The sequence below is a fragment of the Mustelus asterias genome, chromosome 9 (assembly GCF_964213995.1).
Source record: "Mustelus asterias chromosome 9, sMusAst1.hap1.1, whole genome shotgun sequence".
Lineage (NCBI taxonomy): Eukaryota > Metazoa > Chordata > Chondrichthyes > Carcharhiniformes > Triakidae > Mustelus > Mustelus asterias.
In genome coordinates this window covers 112706693-112728177 of record NC_135809.1, presented here as the reverse complement: position 1 = coordinate 112728177, position 21485 = coordinate 112706693, and the positions used below count along the sequence as shown (strand labels likewise).

Genomic DNA, 21485 nt, shown 5'->3' with positions numbered 1-21485 from the left:
GAGATCGAAGCCCCACATGGCAGATGGTGAAATTTGATAACTAATAAAAATTTGGAATTAAAAGTGTAATGATGACTGGCAATTGTTGTAAAAACCCAGGTAGGCTCACTACTGTCGTTTAGGGAAGGAAATCTGCCGCCCTTACCTGGTCTGACCTGTATGTGACCCACAGCAATGTGGTTGACTCTCAACTGCCCGTGAAATGGAGGGCAGTTAGGGATGGGCAATAAATGCTGGCCCAGCCAGTGACGTCCCGTAAATTAATTATAAAAAAAGTTACCGGTATCACCGGCTGCACTCATGTTGACTGCAAAGCTGCTGGCCTCTAATAGCCATCTCGACCCTACGGAAGGCCTGTCAATGTCCAATTAACTCAATGGACATTGCCATAAGGAACCAAAGTAATGCTTTTGCCAGCAATCCAGTGGGTGGGGGAGACTCCTGTTGCTTGCATTAAATACCACCCACAAATTCTCTCTCTCACTCGCACACACACACACACACACACTAACTCACACATGTACATTCACACACACTACCTCACACATAAACACATGCGCATTAATCTCGCTCATATACACGCACACATTATTTCTCAAACACATACGCACACTCTCATACACACACATTCTCACACACACACACACATTCACATATATACATCCTCACAAACACACACTCTCGCTCTCAAACATACACATGCTCAGACATACACACACTCTCTCTCTCTCTCATTGATTGATGTCCCTTAGGCCAGAGCTGCTATTCGAACTCCATGTCTCAATGTCTGTGTGTATGAGCAAGAGTAATGTTTATGTGCGAGTTAGTGTGTGTGTGTGCATGTGTGAGTTAGTGTGTATGTGTGTGTGTGCGTGTGTGTGAGTTAGTGTGTGTGTATGTGTGAGTTAGTGTATGTGTGAGAGAGAAAAATTAACCCATACTCTTGCACGTACACTTTCTTGCTCACATACACACTCACATACATGTACATTCTCTTTTTCTTTCTCATACACACATATATACACTCACACACACACATATACACTCTCACACACACACATATACACTCTCTCACACACACATGCATTTGTACACACACTCTCCACACACACAAGCACACTCTCCCTCTCTCACAAACATGCACTTTCACACATAAACACTCTCTCTGTCGCACGCACATGAACATTCACATACATACATCCTCATAAACACTCACCCTCTCTCTCACTGACACACAAATGACCATGATTGATGTCCCTCAGGCCTGAGCTGCTGTTTGAACCCCACGCCTGAAAGGGGGGAGCCGTGACACTTTCCCCTTTGACACGAACCTGACAGGAGGGGAAGTATAAGAAACAAGAGTTGGAATAGACTATTTGGTCCCTCAGGTTTGTTCTGCCATTCAACAGTTTCAATTCCACTTTCTCACAATATCCCCGTATCCCTTAATTCCCTTAGAATCCAAAATGTTTCATCAACATGTCTTGGATATGTTCAATGACTGAGGCATTCCCAGATCTCTGGGGTAGGGAATTCCAAAGACTCACAATCCTTTGAGTGAAGAAATTTCTCCTCATCTCAGTCTTGAATAGCTGACCCTTTATTCTGAGACTGTGATTTCATGTTCTTGATTCCTCAACCCTGTCAAGCCCTTTCAGAATTTTATATATTTAATTTTTCTTGTAACAGGGCTAAATATCTTTTATTTTTTTTAAATCATCACAGCTAACTTCTAAAATTTTAAATCTGGGCACTGACCTTCTAAAATGACTGAAGCTCTGGCTTTAAACAAGAGAGCTAGCAGGGCAGTATCAAAGAAAATTGTGCCTCGTTTTCTCCGAAGAGACCCTAAATGACCCTTGTGGACTGCAGAGACCAAGTTCAAAGGGAGTTATACAGAGGCCTTCTACATTTCATAAGCCAGGCCTGGCCACCAGAGTTAACTAGTCTGCTAGGACAAAGGACCCTGCAACCTTCCTTTCAAATTCTTAATGATTGAAATATTGACAATCTCAGGAACCCAGCCGAAAGATGATATACCCTTTGTCAAAGCCAAAGTGGAGAGGTGGGAGTCCTTTGACATGATACCCCGCCCCTAGCTGGGAAAACCAGTTACACTGTCTTGTACTGTAAATCCGTCTGCCATCTTCCAGCTACCAAGCAGCAGCACAAATATCCAGGTTTGAATGCCTGCCCCGTCGATCTGTGTTGTTTCTACTGGAACTTCTGTATTTTAACCTACTAGACTAATTCATCTCTCTGTGTCTATCTCACCATGGAAGGCATCTCTATTGGAAAAGTGAATTATCCAGCATCAGTTTTCAACCTGCTGACTTCTGAGAAGGAAAATACCCATTGGACTTTGATCTTGGACTCTGGACTCACATGACACAATCATTCTTTGCCCTGCAAATCTTTTTTTTTCTCTATCCCTTGTTTATTGTACAAATGCACAGGGACTACATTGTGACACCCTCTCCCGCATTTTGAGCATTTGCGAATAAATGAATCCTCTGAGTTCACCCCATCTCGAGTTATTAATAGAAATTGGATCACACCAAGACTGAGGAGTTAGGAAATACGTCACCGCTTATAAAGGGGGAAAATCAAAGCACCTCTCTGTTTATGGATGGACAATGTGAGGAGGAATCAGGGCTGTTTAAATTAGAGCCAGCACAGACAGTATGGGATAAATGGCCCCTGACCATGCTGTATCATTCTATGAGATAAAGTGGTTTATTTTCTACACTCACCCAGTAAACAACTCTTAATAGTAACGTGATGGACACAAAGGCAGATCAGGGGAGGAGAGGATGTGAGGGCAGGGGTAAGAGAGGAGAGGACACCGTGGCACAGTAGTTAGCACTGTTGCCTCACAGCACCAGGTACCCGGGTTCAATTCCAGCCTCGGATGGCAGTGTGGCGCTTGCACCTTCTCCCCGTGTCTGCCTGGGTTTCCTCCGGGTGCTCCAGTTTCTTCCCACAGTCCAAAGGTGTGCAGGTTAGGTTGATTGGCCATGTTAAATTGCCCCTTAGTGTCCAAAGATGTGTAGGTTAGGAGGATTAGTGAGGTAAATATGTGGGGTTATGGGGATAACGCCTGGGTGGGATTTTCTGTCAGAAAGTCGGTGCAGACTTGATGCACCGAATGGCCTCCTTCTGCACTATAGGCATTCTATGATTCTATGACACAGCAGACAGAACAGGTGATGAAAAGGTGGGGAGGGGAAATGGGAGAGAAGGTGATGGAAGGGGAGAGATAGGAGGACTGGGGGCTGAGGAGAGGAGAGGTGGAGTGTTGGCACTGCAGGAACTGTGGGCCGAATGATCCCATGTACTATATCATTCCATGCTTATTTGCATCTTGTGACTGGCTTTTTTCACTAAAGTCAATGAACTGAGTTCATTCAGAAGGCGAGTCAATCTTCCCTGATCTCATCCTGGTGACAGTTCGGAAGTTGCCATCCGTTTCCCAAAACAAAAGACCAACCCAAAACACAGCTGGCACCAAGTTCAGGGGTCAATGAAAACCACTCCTGATAATGCATCTGGGATTGAGTCCCTGACTGAAATCATCTCAACATCAATCAAGACTTTAACCCAACCTGACTTGACCCCATCTCCCTGGAGGCAGCTGCACTCAATAGAAGAAAGCAGTCTTCTCCAACAGATAATGATCATACCATTCTTTAAGTCGAACAGGAACGACCTCCGAGCCCTTTCCCCAGGCAGAAATTGAGGTCATATCAAAGAAATAGATCATGTGGCCAGTCCAGCCTGAGTAAATAGTAATCACATTTACCCACCCTCTTGCTGTGCCTTCCTACCCTCCTCTACAGCTTCATCTTGAATGTTGACACAGTTTTTGTCTCAACCATGAACGCTGGACACTGTCTCACATCCATTTTGCTTCGAAATCTCTTAACATTTAATCTTGTTCCTACTGTAGTTCATTCTTGTATTTATCTGTTGGACAACAGATTGCACCGAGCTACCTCGTCCCATCCACTCATTATTTTAAACACTTATCCCTTGTGAAGAATTGATGGGCACGTTAGATAGAGCCTCTTGACCTTGAAGGCAAAGATCTGTGAGAGATAAGAAATCTTTATTGGGAACAAACTGAAGCTGTAAAAGTTGAGAATGATCTCGATGATTTTGTGTTGATTAAAAGAGGGGTCAGAAAATGTGTTTTCACCCACATTTATTCAATTTGTGTAAGGAAAATATTCTGAGGGCGATTGAAGATCTTTCTGGATTATTAGTCAGAGGTTACAGCTTTAATAGTATAAGGTATGCCGGTGACACTCCTTATTGTCGAATCTGAAGAGAAACTGCAAAAGATTTTGGATAGAGTACCGATTGAAAGTGTGAAGAAAAGACTGAGCATAAATTCACAGATCACAGATTACTACAGTGCAGAAGAGCCCCTTCAGCCCATTGAATCTGCACCAACGCATGAAATGCCCTGATCTGCCCACCTAATCCCACTTGCCAGCACTTGCCCCATAGCCTTGAATGTTATGACGTGCCAAGTACTCACCCAGGTACTTCTTAAAGGATGTGAGGCATCCCGCCTCCACCACCCTCCCAGGTGGTGCATTCCGGACTGTCGCCACCCTCTTGGTAAAAAGGTTTAACCTCACATCCCCTCTAAACCTCCCACCCCTCACTTTTAACTTGCGTCCCCTCGTAACTGACCCTTCAAATAAGGGGAACAGGTGCTCCCTATCCACCCTGTCCATGCCCCTCATAACATAAGAACATAAGAACATAAGAAATAGGAGCAGGAGTAGGCCATCTAGCCCCTCGAGCCTGCCCCGCCATTCAATAAGATCATGGCTGATCTGACGTGGATCAGTACCACTTACCCGCCTGATCCCCATAACCCTTAATTCCCTTACCGATCAGGAATCCATCCATCCGCGCTTTAAACATATTCAGCGAGGTAGCCTCCACCACCTCAGTGGGCAGAGAATTCCAGAGATTCACCACCCTCTGGGAGAAGAAGTTCCTCCTCAACTCTGTCTTAAACCGACCCCCCTTTATTTTGAGGCTGTGTCCTCTAGTTTTAACTTCCTTACTAAGTGGAAAGAATCTCTCCGCCTCCACCCTATCCAGCCCCCGCATTATCTTATAAGTCTCCATAAGATCCCCCCTCATCCTTCTAAACTCCAACGAGTACAAACCCAATCTCCTCAGCCTCTCCTCATAATCCAAACCCCTCATCTCAGGTATCAACCTGGTGAACCTTCTCTGCACTCCCTCCAATGCCAATATATCCTTCCTCATATAAGGGGACCAATACTGCACACAGTATTCCAGCTGCGGCCTCACCAATGCCCTGTACAGGTGCATCAAGACATCCCTGCTTTTATATTCTATCCCCTTCGCAATATAGGCCAACATCCCATTTGCCTTCTTGATCACCTGTTGTACCTGCAGACTGGGCTTTTGCGTCTCATGCACAAGGACCCCCAGGTCCCTTTGCACGGTAGCATGTTTTAATTTGTTTCCATTGAGATAGTAATCCCATTTGTTATTATTTCCTCCAAAGTGTATAACCTCGCATTTATCAACGTTATACTCCATTTGCCATATCCTCGCCCACTCACTCAGCCTGTCCAAATCTCTCTGCAGATCTTCTCCGTCCTCCACACGATTCACTTTTCCACTTATCTTTGTGTCGTCTGCAAACTTCGTTACCCTACACTCCGTCCCCTCCTCCAGATCATCTATATAAATGGTAAATAGTTGCGGCCCGAGTACCGATCCCTGCGGCACGCCACTAGTTACCTTCCTCCAACCGGAAAAACACCCATTTATTCCGACTCTTTGCTTCCTGTCGGATAGCCAGTCCCCAATCCACTTTAACACACTACCCCCAACTCCGTGTGCCCTAATCTTCTTCAGTAGCCTTTTATGGGGCACCTTATCAAACGCCTTTTGGAAATCCAAAAACACCGCATCCACCGGTTCTCCTCCATCAACCGCCCTAGTCACATCTTCATAAAAATCCAACATGTTCGTCAAGCACGACTTTCCCCTCATGAATCCATGCTGCGTCTGATTGATCGAACCATTTCTATCCAGATGCCCTGCTATCTCCTCTTTAATAATGGATTCCAGCATTTTCCCTACTACAGACGTTAAGCTGACCGGCCTATAGTTACCCGTCTTTTGTCTCCTTCCTTTTTTAAACAGCGGCGTAACATTAGCCGTTTTCCAATCAACCGGCACTACCCCAGAATGCAACGAGTTTTGATAAATAATCACTAACGCATCCACTATTACCTCTGACATTTCTTTCAATACCCTGGGATGCATTCCATCCGGACCCGGGGACTTATCCACCTTCAGTCCCATTAGTCTACCCAGCACTGCCTCTCTGGTAACATTAATTGTATTAAGTATTTCTCCTGCTGCCAACCCTCTATCGTTAATATTTGGCAAACTATTTGTGTCCTCCACCGTGAAGACCGACACAAAAAACTTATTTAAAGACTCAGCCATATCCTCATTTCCCACTATTAACTCCCCCCTCTCGTCCTCCAAGGGTCCAACATTCACTCTAGCCACTCTATTCCTTTTTATATATTTATAAAAACTTTTACTATCATTTTTTATATTAATTGCTAGCCTAGCTTCATAGTCTATCCTTCCTTTCTTTATCGCTTTCTTAGTCTCTCTTTGTTGTTTCTTAAATTTTTCCCAATCACTTGTTTCTCCGCTATTTTTGGCCACTCTGTACGCAGCTGTTTTTATTTTAATACTCTCCTTTATTTCCTTCGTTATCCACGGCTGGTTCTCCCTTTTCTTACAATCCTTGTTTTTTGCTGGAATATATTTTTGCTGAGAACTGAAAAGGATCTCCTTAAAAATCCTCCACTGTTCCTCAGCTATCCTACCTGCCAGCCTGCTCTCCCAGTCTACCTTAGCCAATTCATCCCTCATCCTATCATATTTCCCTCTGTTCAAACAGAGGACACTGGTTTGGGACCAAACTTTCTCCTCTTCCATCTGAATCAGAAATTCGACCATATTGTGGTCACTAGACCCAAGAGGGTCCTTCACAATAAGATCCTTAATTCTACCTACCTCGTTACATAACCATGAACACCTCAATCAGGTCGCCCCTCAGTCTTCTCTGCTCCAACGAAAACAACCTAAGCCTATCCAACCTCTCTTCATAACTTAAATGTTCCATCCCAGGCAGCATCCTGGCGAATCTCCTCTGCACCCGTCCAGTGCAATCACATCCTTCCAATAATGTGGCGACCAGAACTGCACACAGTACTCTAGCTGTGGCCTCACCAAAGTTCTACACAACTCCATCACGACCTCTCTGCTTTTGTAATCTATACCCCGATTAATAAAGGCGAGTGTGCCATGTGCCTTTTTCACCACCCTATTTACCTGCCTTTCCACCTTCAGAGATCTATGGACAAACACGCCAAGATCCCGTTGTTCTTTGGAACTTCCCAATGTCAGACCTTTCATAGTTTATGAAATTGTAAAAGTTGTAAGCAATTGTGAGCAATTTTGGGCCCCATATCTAAGGAAGGATGTGGTGGCCAGAGGACGTTCACAAGAATGTTCCCAGGAATGAAAAGCTTGACATCTGAGGAGCTTTTGAGGCCTCTGGATCTGTATTCGACAGAGCTTAGAAGGCTGAGGGGGGATCTCATTGAAACTAACAGAATACTGAAAGGCCTGGATAGAATGGAATTGGGGAAGATGTTTCCATTAGTGGGAGAGACTGGGATCTGAGGGCAAAGCCTCAGAATAAAGGAACAACCCTTTAGAACCCAGATGAGGAGGAAATTCTTCAGCCAGACGGACCATTCCTCAGAGCATTACCCTAGGTCTCAGAATTACTCGTCCAGTGACAATACCACTACGCCACCATCTCCCCACAGCTGCCAATATGTGTCGATGGAGGAGGGATTGCATGCTGCAGGTAGTGGTTGGGGTGCTGATTAAGCAAGCTGCTTTGTCCTGGATGGTGTTGAGTTTCTTGTGTGTTGTTGGAATTGCACTCGTCCAGGTATATGGAGAGAGTATGTCATCACACTCCTGACTTGTGTCTTATCGACGTTGGGCAGGCTTTGGGGAGTCAAGAGGTGAGTTACTCTCCGCAAGATTCCCTGGCTCTGATCTTGTAGCCACTGGCTGGTCCAGTTCAGTTTCGGGTTAATGGTAACCCCCCCCCCCCCAGGATGTTGATAATCAGCAATGGTGATGGTGTTGAATCTTAGAATCTTAGAAACCCTACAGTGCAGAAGGAGGCCATTCGGCCCATCAAGTCTGCACCAACCACAATCCCACCCAGGCCCTACCCCCATATCCCTACATATTAACCCACTAATCCCTCTAACCTACGCATCCCAAGACACTAAGGGGCAATTTTAGCATGGCCAATCAACCTAACCCGCACATCTTTGGACTGTGGGAGGAAACCGGAGCACCCGGAGGAAACACACGCAGACACGAGGAGAATGTGCAAACTCCACACAGACAGTGACCCAAGCTGGGAATCGAACCCGGGTCCCCGGAGCTGTGAAGCAGCAGTGCTAACCACTGTGCTACTGTGCCGCCCCTTGTCAAGGGAAGAATGTCAAGGGGAGATGGTTGGATTCTCTCCTGTTTGAGATGGTCATTGCCTGGCACTTGTGTGTCACATATGTGACTTGCCACTTGTCAGCCCAAGCCTGAATTTTGCCCAAGTCTTGTCGCATTTGGGCACAGGCCTTTCCTGTGTACTCTCTCAACTATAATATTAGAGATCTTTAATAAGTTACCCCTCAGCCTTCTGTTGCATGAGAAATGAGACCCAGACTGATCATTCTTTCCTGATGGGTATAATCCCTGAGTTCTCGTATCATCCTAGTGAATCTTTTTTGCACCCTCTCCTGTGCTGTTTTTTATAAAATGATGACCAGAACTCTTCATAGTGCTCCAAGTGTGGTCTAAGCAATCTTCGATTCAGGTTCAGTAAAACGTCTCTAATCTCCCAAAGTCAACGCTTTGAGAATCTAAAGTTACAACTCATTTCAGAGGGTAAGTTTTTTTATAGATAATATCTGGTCCATCTGACCTCCTGGACTGGCTTTCCATTGGCTGAAGGGACCACAGAGGAACATTCCAGAGTTTTTATTGCCCCCTTGGCCCTGGGTTTTTGTTATGTCTCCTGGGAGATAATTTGAGGTTGTGAGGAGTTGGGGGGCAGGGGGCTGGGTAGATTATTGGGGAAAATGTTGAGTCACTATATACTCCAGCATCATGAGGGTGGGGGTGTGGTTGTGATGGAAAAACTAGTCTGCTGTGTATATTTTTAACTCTCTAAGACTAATAATAACTAAGAGCTTTTGAGCTAAGGATTTGAGCTAAGCATCTCCCTCTTTACCTGTTCTTGATATCACCCAGCAGGTGAGGAAACCAGAACTGGACACAGAGGTTGAACCAAGCTCTTGTATAATAGAATCATAGACTCACTACAGTGCAGAAGAGGCCAGTCGGTCAATCAAGTCTGCACCGACCCTCCGAAAGAGCATCCTGCCTAGGCCTAAACCCCCACCCTAAGCCTGAAACCCTGCACATTGATAATGGCAATGCACCTAACCTACACCGTCTTTGGAGTGTGAGAGGAAACCAGAGCACCCAAAGGAAACACACGCACACACGGGGCGAACATGCAAATTCCACACAGACAGTGACCCAAGGTAGAATTGAACCCAGGTCCCCAGTGCTGTGAGGCAGCAATGCTAACCACTGTGCCACTGTGCAGAATTTTTTGTTCTGCATTTAATTGTCCTACCAATATGATCTACGAGCCAGTATTATTGACCCACAACACTGATCTTAAACCTTCAGTGACTCATTGCTTATCACAAAAGGAAATTACTTAGCCTGAGCCTGTTTTGCAATGCAATAAGATTGAGGCCAATCTATGACCTAACCCCTTTGTTCCGTATCTCTTAATTCCATTGCTTTACAAAACTCTATCAGTCTCAGATTTATAAATGATTGGTCATCAATTGCAATTCGAGAAAGAGCACTCAAAACTTCTACCACCCTTTGAGTGTAGAGATGTTTCCTAATTTCACAGCTGTAAGTTTTGGTTCTTGGTTTTAGGCTGTGCCCCACAGTTATAGAAATAGTTTCTCTCTTTTTATCCTATCTGTTTCCAATAGCGGCTTGAAATCTTTGATCAAATCACCCTTCTAAGTTCCCGATCAATAATTTGTCTTTCCATTCCATTGGGTCTCTTTCTAGCTCAACAGAGTACAATGCAGAGACCTGTATAATATCTTTGTGCCTTGAAATGCTGGTTATGTGAATAACACTGCATTTACCATTTATTAAATGTCATCTCCCAGATGGGGCTCCACCCCACTATTCCACCCAGGTGTGAAGTGCCGTAGAGAACCGTGCTTTTACTATAAGTTAAGATTGTGGTAAATTGTTGTCTTCTGAGGGTTATTCAGAGTTGGTGGTCCTTGTGCATTTTAAAGCAATATCATAGAATAGAACAGTACAGCACAGAACAGGCCCTTCGGCCCACGATGTTGTGCCGAGCTTTATCTGAAACCAAGATCAAGCTATCCCACTCCCTATCATCCTGGTGTGCTCCATGTGCCTATCCAATAACCGCTTAAATGTTCCTAAAGTGTCTGACTCCATTATCACTGCAGGCAGTCCATTCCACACCCCAACCACTCGCTGCGTAAAGAACCTACCTCTGATATCCTTCCTATATCTCCCACCACGAACCCTATAGTTATGCCCCCTTGTAATAGCTCCATCCACCTGAGGAAATAGTCTTTGAACGTTCACTCTATCTATCCCCTTCATCATTTTATAAACCTCTATTAAGTCTCCCCTCAGCCTCCTCCGCTCCAGAGAGAACAGCCCTAGCTCCCTCAACCTTTCCTCATAAGACCTACCCTCCAAACCAGGCAGCATCCTGGCAAATCTCCTCTGCACTCTTTCCAGCGCTTCCACATCCTTCTTATAGTGAGGTGACCAGAACTGCACACAATATTCCAAATGTGGTCTCACCAAGGTCCTGTACAGTTGCAGCATAACCCCACGGCACTTAAACTCCAACCCCCTGTTAATAAAAGCTAACACATAAACTGGGGAGGCAATGGCCCAGTGGTACTATGGCTAGACTTAATCCAGAAGCTCAGCTAATGTTCTAGGGACATGGGTTCGAGTCCCATCACGGCAGCTGGTGGAATTTGAATTCAATAAAAAATATCTGGGATTAAGAATCTACTGATGACCGTGAAACCATCGTCGATTGTCAGGAAAACCCATCTGGTTCACTGATGTCCTTTAGAGAAGGAAATCTGCTGTTCTTACCCGGTCTGGCCTACCTGTGACTCCAGGACCACAGCAATGTGGTTGACTCTCAACTGCCCTCTGAACAAGGGCAATTAGGGATGGGCAATAAATGCTGGCCAGCCAGCAATGCCCATGTCCTATGAATGAATTTTTAAAAAGTTTATTTTGGTCAATGAATGGCCCCCCCGTCTCAATATTAATGCGCTTTAGGATTAGCTTCTGTGAAGCCAGATAGGATCGGGACAAAGTGGATGGACAGTCGATGGCAAGGTGAGTGTGGATGGGCAGAACAATCTTTTCTCATTCTTCTTTACATGCATTATGTTTTGCTGCAGATTTGTTTCATCGCAATATCCTGGGGCGGGAGCTGCGAAAGGTGACAGTAATCCAGTGACCTCTCATTCATGATGCAGAGTGAGAGGCAAGAATCTCACACTCTGTTCCACTAGTCTGAGACACCTTCCAGTCTTGGCTGACTACAGGACTGAAACTATTTATATGCTAGCACTAGCCTCACTGTCAATGGACAAATGACACAGGAGAGAGTAAGATTGTTGCTTACTAAGTACTTTACAGAATAACTGCAAAATCCCCCAACAAATCAATAACAAGGAAACTGAAACAGAAAAATGCTGGAAAATCTCAGCAGGGTCATCTAGACTCAAAACGTTGGCTCTATTCTCACTCCACAGATGCTGTCAGACCTGCTGAGATTTTCCAGCATTTGTCTGTTTTTGTTTCAGATTCCAGCATCTGCAGTATTTTGTGTTTAACAAGGAAATTGTTATTAGAGCACCATGTGAATTTAACTTATTGGAGTGGCAAGATTCTGCTGTTGTTCAAATGAAAGGTTAAACCAAGGTTGTGCCTGCCCTCTGGTAAGATACCAGGAAACGAATGAAGGAAAAACAGCAGAGTTCTCCTAGTGTCCTGGGCCAATATTTATCAGCAAAAGCAGATGATCTGATCTTTGAACTCACTGAAGTTTGTCAGAGCATGTTATGGACGTAACCTACAATATCAGAGTAACCATATCTTAAAAGTGCTTCATTGTCTGTAAAGCACTTTGTGACCTCCTGTGGTCACGTAAAAACACGATGTAAAAGCAAGTTCTTTGTTTCACACCCACTGAACTGCTTTTGATGTGCAGTTACTGTCACGACATGAGCTAAATCGTCTGCTTATTATCCTCAATAATTTGGATAAAGCCAAAAGGACAAAGAGTTGAAGAACAGAGTGCAGTCAATGACAAGGAGACTATACAGTCTCTTTGTGTGGAGTTACCCTCTTGTATCAAGACTGTTACTCTGGATTGGTCAGAATACAAAGTGCCTCAATAATACAGTAATTCAATGTCATCAATGTTTGTGTTTTTTGCATCGGCATTAATATAAAATACGGCTGTTTCTTCCCCTAAGCTGTAGAAGCAGACCTCATGGCTTGTGCTTGAAGGAGATAAATTCAAAACTAGCGCTGGAAACAATTGGGGCAAGATTTTAACTCACTCAGAAACTTGAGAGTCAAAATCAAGCCAATATTTCAGTGAGTGAGTGGTCAGTTTATGGAAGAGGTTCACTCGGGGAATGGTGGGAGCAGAGATTATCCATTCATTCAAATGTAAATGAGAATTATTTCTTTCATATTACGTGACACAGACTATGAGCAACCAGAGACACGACGTATGGTGAGTTTGACATGTTTGGGACAAACAGTTAACTTCAGACACCTGGCTCCCAAAGCTCTCCACCACTGGGGGTTTTCCTCGCCTCATGTCTGGGTCTGTTGCAGGCTCATTGATAGGGATTGATCACTGTTATGATGGCCATGACGGGCCATCAATAGATCTGCCTGTGTGCCTTGTATAAGACCACCTATTTCCACCTCCATAACACTCTCTGTCTTTGCTCCCCACCTTAGCTCATCTGCTCCTGTAATCCTCATTATTGTTTTTGTTCCCTCTAGAATGTTCCAATGCTCTCCTCATTGGCCTCCCACTAACCACTCTTCATAAACTTGAGGTCATAGAAAACTCTGCTGCCCCTCCCCTAACTTGCACCAAGTCCCGTTCATCCATCTTCCCCTTGCTCGCTGAACAATATTCCATGACTGGCGACCTTGATTTTAAAGTCCTTATTCTCAGATCCCTCCATGATCTCACTGTTCCCTATCTCCTCCATCGCTAAAACTTTCCAAGATCTCTGCGCTCTTCCAATTCTGGCCTCTTGAATATCACTGATTTTAATATATCAATGTTCACCTTCAACATTTACTGCAATTGTACAGGACATTGGTGAGGCCACACCTGGAGTATTGTGTGCAGTTTTGGTGTCCTTATCTGAGGAAGGATGTCCTTGCTATAGAGGGAGTACAGTGAAGGTTTATCAGGCTGATTCCTGGAATGGTCTGCCGTATGAGGAGAGACTAATCGGTTAGGATTTTATTCATTGGAGTTTAGAAGAGTGGAGGGGGATCTCATAGAAACTTATAGAACTCTAACAGTGTTAGACAGGGTAGATTCAGAAAAATGTTCTCAATGGTGGGAGAGTCCAGAACGAAGGGTCATAGTTTGAGGATAAGGGGTAAACCTTTTAGAACTGAGGTGAGGTGAAATTTCTTCACCCAGAGGGTGGTGAATAGGTGGAATTCACTACCACAGAAAGCAATTGAGGCCAAAATGTTGTCTGATTTCAATAAGTAATTAGATATAGCTCTTGGGGCTAAAGGGATCAAGAGATATGGGGGGAAGGGGGGGGGGATCAGGATATTGAATTCGATGATCAGCCATGATCAAAATGAATGGTGGAGCAGCAGGCTTGAGGGGCCGAATGGCCTACTCCTGCTTCTAGTTTCTATGTTTCTACATTCTGGGGGGTTACCATTGACCAGAGGTTCAATTGGAACAGCTATATAAACCGTGGGCTACATGAGCATGTCAGAGGCTGGGAATTCTGTAGTAAGGAAGTCACCTCCTGATTTACCAAAGCCTGTCCGCAATCCACAAGGCACAAGGCCAGGAGTGTGATGGAATGCTCTGCACTTGTCTGGATAAGTGCAGCTACAGCAACATTCAAGAAGCTGAACAAAATCCAAGACAAAGATCCTGCTTGATCAGCACACCATCCATCATCTTAATCACTCAATCCTTCCACCACTGAGGCAGTGCAAGATGCAGAACAACAGCCTGCTAGGATTCCTTCAAAAGCACCTTCAAAATTCACAAACTCTCCCACATAGAAGGGCAAGGGCAGCAGTCACAAGGAAACATCACTACCTGCAAGTTCCTCTCTAAGCCACGGGCCACCCTGACTTGGAAATATATCACGATTCCTTCACCGTTGCTGGATCCAAATCCTGGGGCATTTTCCCTAACAGCACTGTGGGTTTAATTACACCACATGGACTGCAGCGGCTCAAGAAGGCAACACCATCTTCAGGGTAATTTGAAATGTGGAACAGATGCTGGCCTAGCCAGCAATGGCCACATCCCAGGAACAAATAGCATTTCTTCACCAGTGGTGGCTGTGGCTGTGCCTTCAGCTGCTTGGGCCTTGAACTCTGGAACTCCCTCCCCAAGTCTGTCTCCTTTAAGACGCTCCTTAAAACTTTGATCAAGGTTTTGATGACCTGACCTTAAATATCTCCGTAAATGGCTCGATCCAAATTTTGTTTGTTAATGGACACCCCACAAATTGAAAATTAATCTTCTGGACGCTGCTGCAAGTTTAAACCCAGAAGAAAAAACCTTAGGAGTTTTAAAAAAAAATTTCCACCAGTTTTAAAAATGGTCATTAAAGAGTTATAACAATATTGCAGATGGACAGGGCTGATTGGCGGACAGTCACGGATCATCCAATGGGATAGGAGAGACTTTGTTCACTTTCTGATTGGCCGGGGAAGGCAGAACCTTGCTTTGATGGGCATGTCAGACAACCAATGGCGGCTCCATGGGGACTGGTATGCAGGAAGTCATGTGAAAACCTCCAGGAATACGTCCAGCCAGAGTTGGCAACTACTAATGCCTCATCTTGGACTGCTGCCCTGGCAAATTGGCACAGGCTCTTTGTGCTCCACGTTCATCCCATAATTAATCGAGAAAAAATTTTGAGAATGATCTGTTCTGAATTTGAGATAAGGTAGAATAACTATGTCATTTGGCCTGTAAGTAGTGATAATTCTTCATATTTCTGTTCATCGACACAGGGAGAGATAATAACTCAAAAGTCTGCTTGTTTGATTTGGAAGAGAATTCTTATTTGAATTGCCAGCTCTGGAGGGACTGGAATGAATCATTGATCATAGAATCCCTACAGTTCAGAAGGAGGCCATTCGGCCCATCGAGCCTGCACTGACAACAATCCCACCCAGGCCCTATCCCCATAACCCCCATGCATTTACCCTGCTAATCCTCCTGACACTAAGGGGCAATTTAGCATAGCCAGTCCACCTAACCTGCAGATCTTCAGACTGTGCGAGGAAACCGGAGCACCCGGAGGAAAACCCACGCAGATACGGGGGGAACGTGCAAACTCCACACAGACAGTGACCCGAGGCTGGAATTGAACCTGGGTCCCTGGCACTGTGAGGCAGCAGTGCTAACCACTGTGCCGTCGTGACACCCCAAGGATTAGCATGTTTTGTTTGAGATCTTATGCCATGAGGTTTATGGACTGAGGGACAATCCAGTGGCTGAATCGATTGAGTCTGCTGACATACAATTGGGCAGATACAGGGTCTCAAACTGTTGTCCTGTCCGATCTCATCAGGTTCCTGATGGAGTGGTTCGGATATAATTAGCCCTCATAATCTTGGAGGGTCATACCAAACACGAGATAGACTAGTGTTCTACTGAGAAACATGAGTGTTTACGTGAACGATTATAAATGGAAATAAAACTTCACCCCATTGTGATATTTGAACACGTGCTTCCTTTGAGGCCAGGAACTTACCAGCTGATGTAGGTGTTCCAAAATGATGAAGGGTTTTTTGACCGAGTAAATGAGGAGAAGCCATTTCCAGTGGTGGAAGGGGCAGTAAGCAGAGGACGCAGAATTAAGGTAACTGGCAGAAGAATCAGGAGAAATGTCTTTACACAGTGAGCTGTTGTGATTTGGAATATTCTGCCTGGAAAGGCAATGGAAGCTTCAATAGCAACTTTCAAAAGGGAATTGAATAAATACTTCAAAAAGGAGCTGATGTAAAAGGCTCTGAGGAAAGAACAACAGAGTGGGACTAATTGGGTAGCTCCTTCAAAGAGCCAGCACAGACACGATGGGCCAAGTGGCCTCTTCCTGTGATGTATGATTCTGTGATTCTGATTTTATATGTGAGCGTGAACTAGCAACGTTACGAGGAAAGGCAGCAAAAATATGTCCAGCAGCATAGTAAATACTGCTACTGATTCCAGTTGGTTTAACTTTTATCCATTCTGGCCATGACTAGCAAGGCCAGCCCATTCCCAGTTGCCCTGATTTGTCACAATTGAGTGTGTCACTGGCCACTTCCAGGTCAGCTAAAACTAAGACCACGCTGGTGTGGGTCTGGAGTCATATATAAGGGCCAGACTGGGTAAGGATAATGGGTTTCTTCTCCTAATGGGACATTTGTGAACCCGTTGGGTTGATCATAACAATCCGACATCTTCATGGCCTCTCATACTAAGACCAACCTTTTAAATCCAGATTACTTTTTGAATCTGAATGTAACTGCTCAAGCTTCCATTTGAGCTCCTTATGGGCGGCACGGTGGCACAGTGGTTAGCACTGCTACCTCACAGCGCCAGGGACCCGGGTTCGATTCCAGCTTCGGGTGACTGTCTGTGTGGAGTTTACACGTTCTCCCCGTGTCTGCATGGGTTTCCTCCAGGTGCTCCAGCTTTCTCCAAAGATGTGCGGGTTAGGTGGATTGGCCACGCTAAATTGCCCTTAGTGTCAGGGGGATTAGGAGGGTAAATATGTGGGGTTGCGGGGAATAGGGCCTGGGTGTGATTATTGTTGGTGCAGGATTGATGGGCTGAATGGCCTCCCTCTGTACCAAAGGGATTCTATGAACCCACTTTCTCTGGGTCACTAAGTCCAGGCCTCTGATGACTCGTCCAGAAAAGCAATTACTGCACAGCTGGATCAGCATCAAAACCAGGGCAGAAAATCACACTTTGTTCACAAGTCCATGTCTTGTAATATCCAGCTGGCAGACTGGCTGGGAGCCTGGAGGTGTTATCTCTGAGAGATAAAGTGACTGAGCCCATCACCCTGGAATGTCTGTCCTTCTGCCAAATTTAATAAACTCAAGAGGAGTAACAGGAAGAGTTAGAAGCCGTGACGGGGGGAACTGAATGTCAGAGGTAAGCATGTAAAAGATGAAAGGTTGTGGCAGTTACATTACTGTCTGAAATTTCACAAAAGAACCTTTCATGTCCCAGAACGCTTCACAGCCAGTGAAATCTTGTCCCTGTTGTGATGTAGGAAACGTGACAGCCAATTGGTGCTCAGCAAGGTGCTTAGGGCAGCACGGTAGCACAGTGGTTAGCACTGCTGCCTCATAGCACCAAGGACCTGGGTTCGATTCTGGCCTTGGGTCATTGTCTGTGTGGAGTTTGCACATTCTTCCTGCGTCTGCGTGGAGTTTGCACATTCTCCCCACTTCTGCGTGGATTTCCTCCGGGTGCTCCGGTTTCCTCCCAGAGTCCAAAAATGCATAGGTTAGGCGGATTGGCTATGCTACATTGCCCCTTAGTGTCCCAAGATGTGTAGGTTAGGGAGATTAATGGGGTAAATATGTGGGGCAATGGCAGAGAGGGGCCTGGGTAAGATGCTCTGTTGGAGAATTGGTGAATGCTCGATGGGTCGAATGGCCTCATTCTGCGCTGTTGGGATTCTATGATTCTAAATCCCCACAATGAAATCCACGATCAAGATTTTTTTTTCAGTTGATGTCGGTTGAGGTGTGATTATTGGCGAGGACACCTCTTCAAAAATGTGTGGAATCTTTTAGGTCCACACCAAATGGGAAATCTGCTTAACCCAAAAGACTCCAAAGGCACAGCATCTGCAACTGGGAGCATCGTCCGCAATGTGAATGGAATTCTAAATAAATTAAAATAGGATGGCAGGATGCATGACTATGCGGAAAGAAATGCCTTATTGTTTATGCAATCAAAAATTTTTTCTTGAATGATTGGAATGGAGAATGTCAGGTAAATATTCGAGGTGAAGAGAAAGAATGAATTATAGATGACAGCAGCGATATTCTCCGAAACTAAAACTCCCTCCCTCCCATTGCCTTCCTGTGCTTAAACAAAGTTACAACTCTGGGAGATTCAGCCTCTCAAGGTCTTGCTGCACAAGTCAAATTGTTCTGTAAACATTTCTGTATATTTTACCCCTAGCCTTTGTTAGCAATAATTATACTTGCCCATTGCATCTTGTGAAAGGTTGTCTTTGGGTTGGGTGGGGGGCGGGGGGAAAGGAAGGAAGGAAGAGAACAAGCTTGGCCATGGTTTGGTTTTTATTGCAGCCTTCCAACTGTTCACCCTATCTATACCCCTCATAATAAAAATTATGAGAGGTATAGATAGGTGAAGAGTTGGAAGCTTTCTCCCAGGACAGAGATGATAATAACAAAAGGCCACAAGTTCAAGGTAAGGAGGGAAAGGTTCAGTGGAGATGTGCGGGGGGAGGTTTTTTTTTTACACAGGATGGTTTCCACTAGTAGGAAAAATTAGAACCAGAGGGCACAACCTCAGGCTAAAGGGACGATCCTTTAAAACAGAGATGAGGAACAATTTCTTCAGCCAGAGAGTGGTGAATCTGTGGAACTCTTTGCCGCAGAAGGCTGTGGAGGCCAGGTCATCGAGTGTCTTCAAGACAGAGATAGATTGGTTCTTGATTAATAAGGGGATCAGGGGTTATGGGGAAAAGGCAGGAGCATAGGGATGAGAAAAATATCAGCCATGATTGAATGGCAGAGCAGACTCGATGGACCGAGTGGCCTAATTCTGCTCCTATGTCTTATAGTGGGGACCTGGAATGCACTGTCAAGGGAGGTGGTTGAGGCAGATACGTTAGCGACATTTAAGGCTTACCTGATAGATACATGAACAGACGGGGAATAGAGGGATACAAGCGGTTAGTCTCGATAGGACAACGTGATCGGCGTGGGCTTGGAGGGCCGAAGGGCCTGTTCCTATGCTGTGTTGTTCTTTATTCTCCTTACAAGGGGATTGTCTTATTGTTTAAGTAATCAATATCTGATCAGAACAAACTATAGGTGACAGCAGTGATCTTCCATGAGATTCAGCCAACTCGAGTAAAGAAACTAAAACTACACCCCCCCCCCCTCCCCCACCTTCCCACTCATGTGTTTTTTCTCCCTCTGAATGAAAACATTGGCCCGGATCTTTCTGGAGTGAGGCATCTCACTTCCTGCCCTGTAATTTAGACCTTTGTCTTCAGCCTGCAGCTCCAACTGTTAATGTCCTGTAACTGGCTGTGACTGTGAGCTGATAACGGGCGCAGCAAGGCCACCGGGACAACTGGGACCTTAGTGAATGGCGGGAGCAACAGTCGTATCTCCTGAACCAACGAGATTGAAGGATTGAGGAAGAAATGGAAAATGATGGAGAAAGGGGCTGGGCAACAGCGTAGTGGTATTTTCACTGGGACTAGTAATCCACAGACCCAGGTTAGTGCTCCAGGGATGCGGGTTCAAATCCCACCACAGCAGATGGCGAACTTTGAATTCAATAAATACCTGGAATTAAAAGTCTAATAATGGCCATGAAAACATTGTCATAAAATCCCATCTGGTTCTCAAATGTGCGTTAGGGAAGGAAATCTGCTGTCCTTATCTGGTCTGGCCTACATGGGGAGAAAGCAGGATTAGGCTATTGAGTTGGACAATCAGCCATGATTGTGCTGAATGGCGGAGCAGGCTCAAATGGCCTCCTCCTGCTCCTATCTTATATGTTTCTATATGTGTGACTCCAGACCCACAGCAATTTGGTTGACTCTTACATGCCCTCTGAAATGACCCAGCAAGCCATTCAATTCAAAGGCAACTAGGGATGGACAATAAATGATTCCCAAGTCCCATGAATGAATATGTAAGAAAAGATGGTTTTGTTGGAACATTGAATGGTAGTTTCAAGGTCACCATTACTGAGGCTAGCTTTCAATTCCAGATATTATTAATCTTATTGAATTCCACATGGTGGGATTTGATCCTCTGGAATGCTAGTCCAGTTACACTAACACTATCTGGCACCATTCTGTCACCCCCCAACATTAATTAAATATTGCCAGAACAATGCTCTTAAATGTGAACATTTAACCCCTTGTGAACCACTGGTATTTGATTTGGTTTTTTTTGAGTGATGCATTCTCAGGATCTTGATCCACTTCTTTTACATTGCTCATTCAGAAATAAATCCATTGGTCACAATCACATGGTGGTTTTGTTCTGTATTCATTCACAGATGTGGACATTACTGGCAAGGCTGGCATTTATTGCTCAGTGGCACTGAGTGACTTCTTGAGTCATGTGGTCCTTTCATGGTCTCCTGTGGTCAATACCATAATCAAGGAATAACTGTGCTGGAGTAATTGTCCCTAATTCTGGGCGTCACATTCGAGGAACGATGTCGAGGTCTTGGAGTGGGTGCAGCGATGGGGCCCTTTAGAGAGACTGGAGGGGCGGCACGGTGGCACAGTGCTTAGCACTGCTGCCTCACAGTGCCAGGGACTTGGGTTTGATTCCCAGCTTGGGTCCGCTGTCTGTGTGGAGTTTGCACGTTCTCCCCGCGTCTGCGTGGGTTTTCTCCGGGTGCTGCGGTTTCCTCCCACAGTCCAAAGATGTGAGGGTTAGGTAGATTGGCAATGCTAAATTGCGCCTTAGTGAAAAGGGGACGAGCTAGGGCAAGTGCATGGGGTTATGGGAATAGGGCCTGGGTGGGATTGTGGTCGGTGTAGACTTGATGGGCGAATGGCTTCTTCTGCACTATAGGATTCTATCAATATATATGAATAAGCTGGGATTGTTTTCCTTAAAACAGAAAGGCTGATGGGGAGATTTAACAATCATAGAATCTCTACAGTGCAGAAGAGGCCATTCAGCCCATCGAGTCTGCACTGACTTTCTGG

At 45.1% G+C, this 21485-nt stretch overlaps 1 protein-coding gene across 1 annotated transcript in view; it reads right to left on the bottom strand.

Annotated features, from left to right (window-relative positions):
• The window catches only part of mical2b (microtubule associated monooxygenase, calponin and LIM domain containing 2b), a 267163-nt gene that overhangs the window by 72050 nt on the left and 173628 nt on the right, over nt 1-21485 (bottom strand). Inside the window, 1 exon segment of the mRNA XM_078221390.1 lies at nt 281-343. Within this exon segment, the coding sequence (XP_078077516.1) occupies nt 281-343 (63 nt within the window).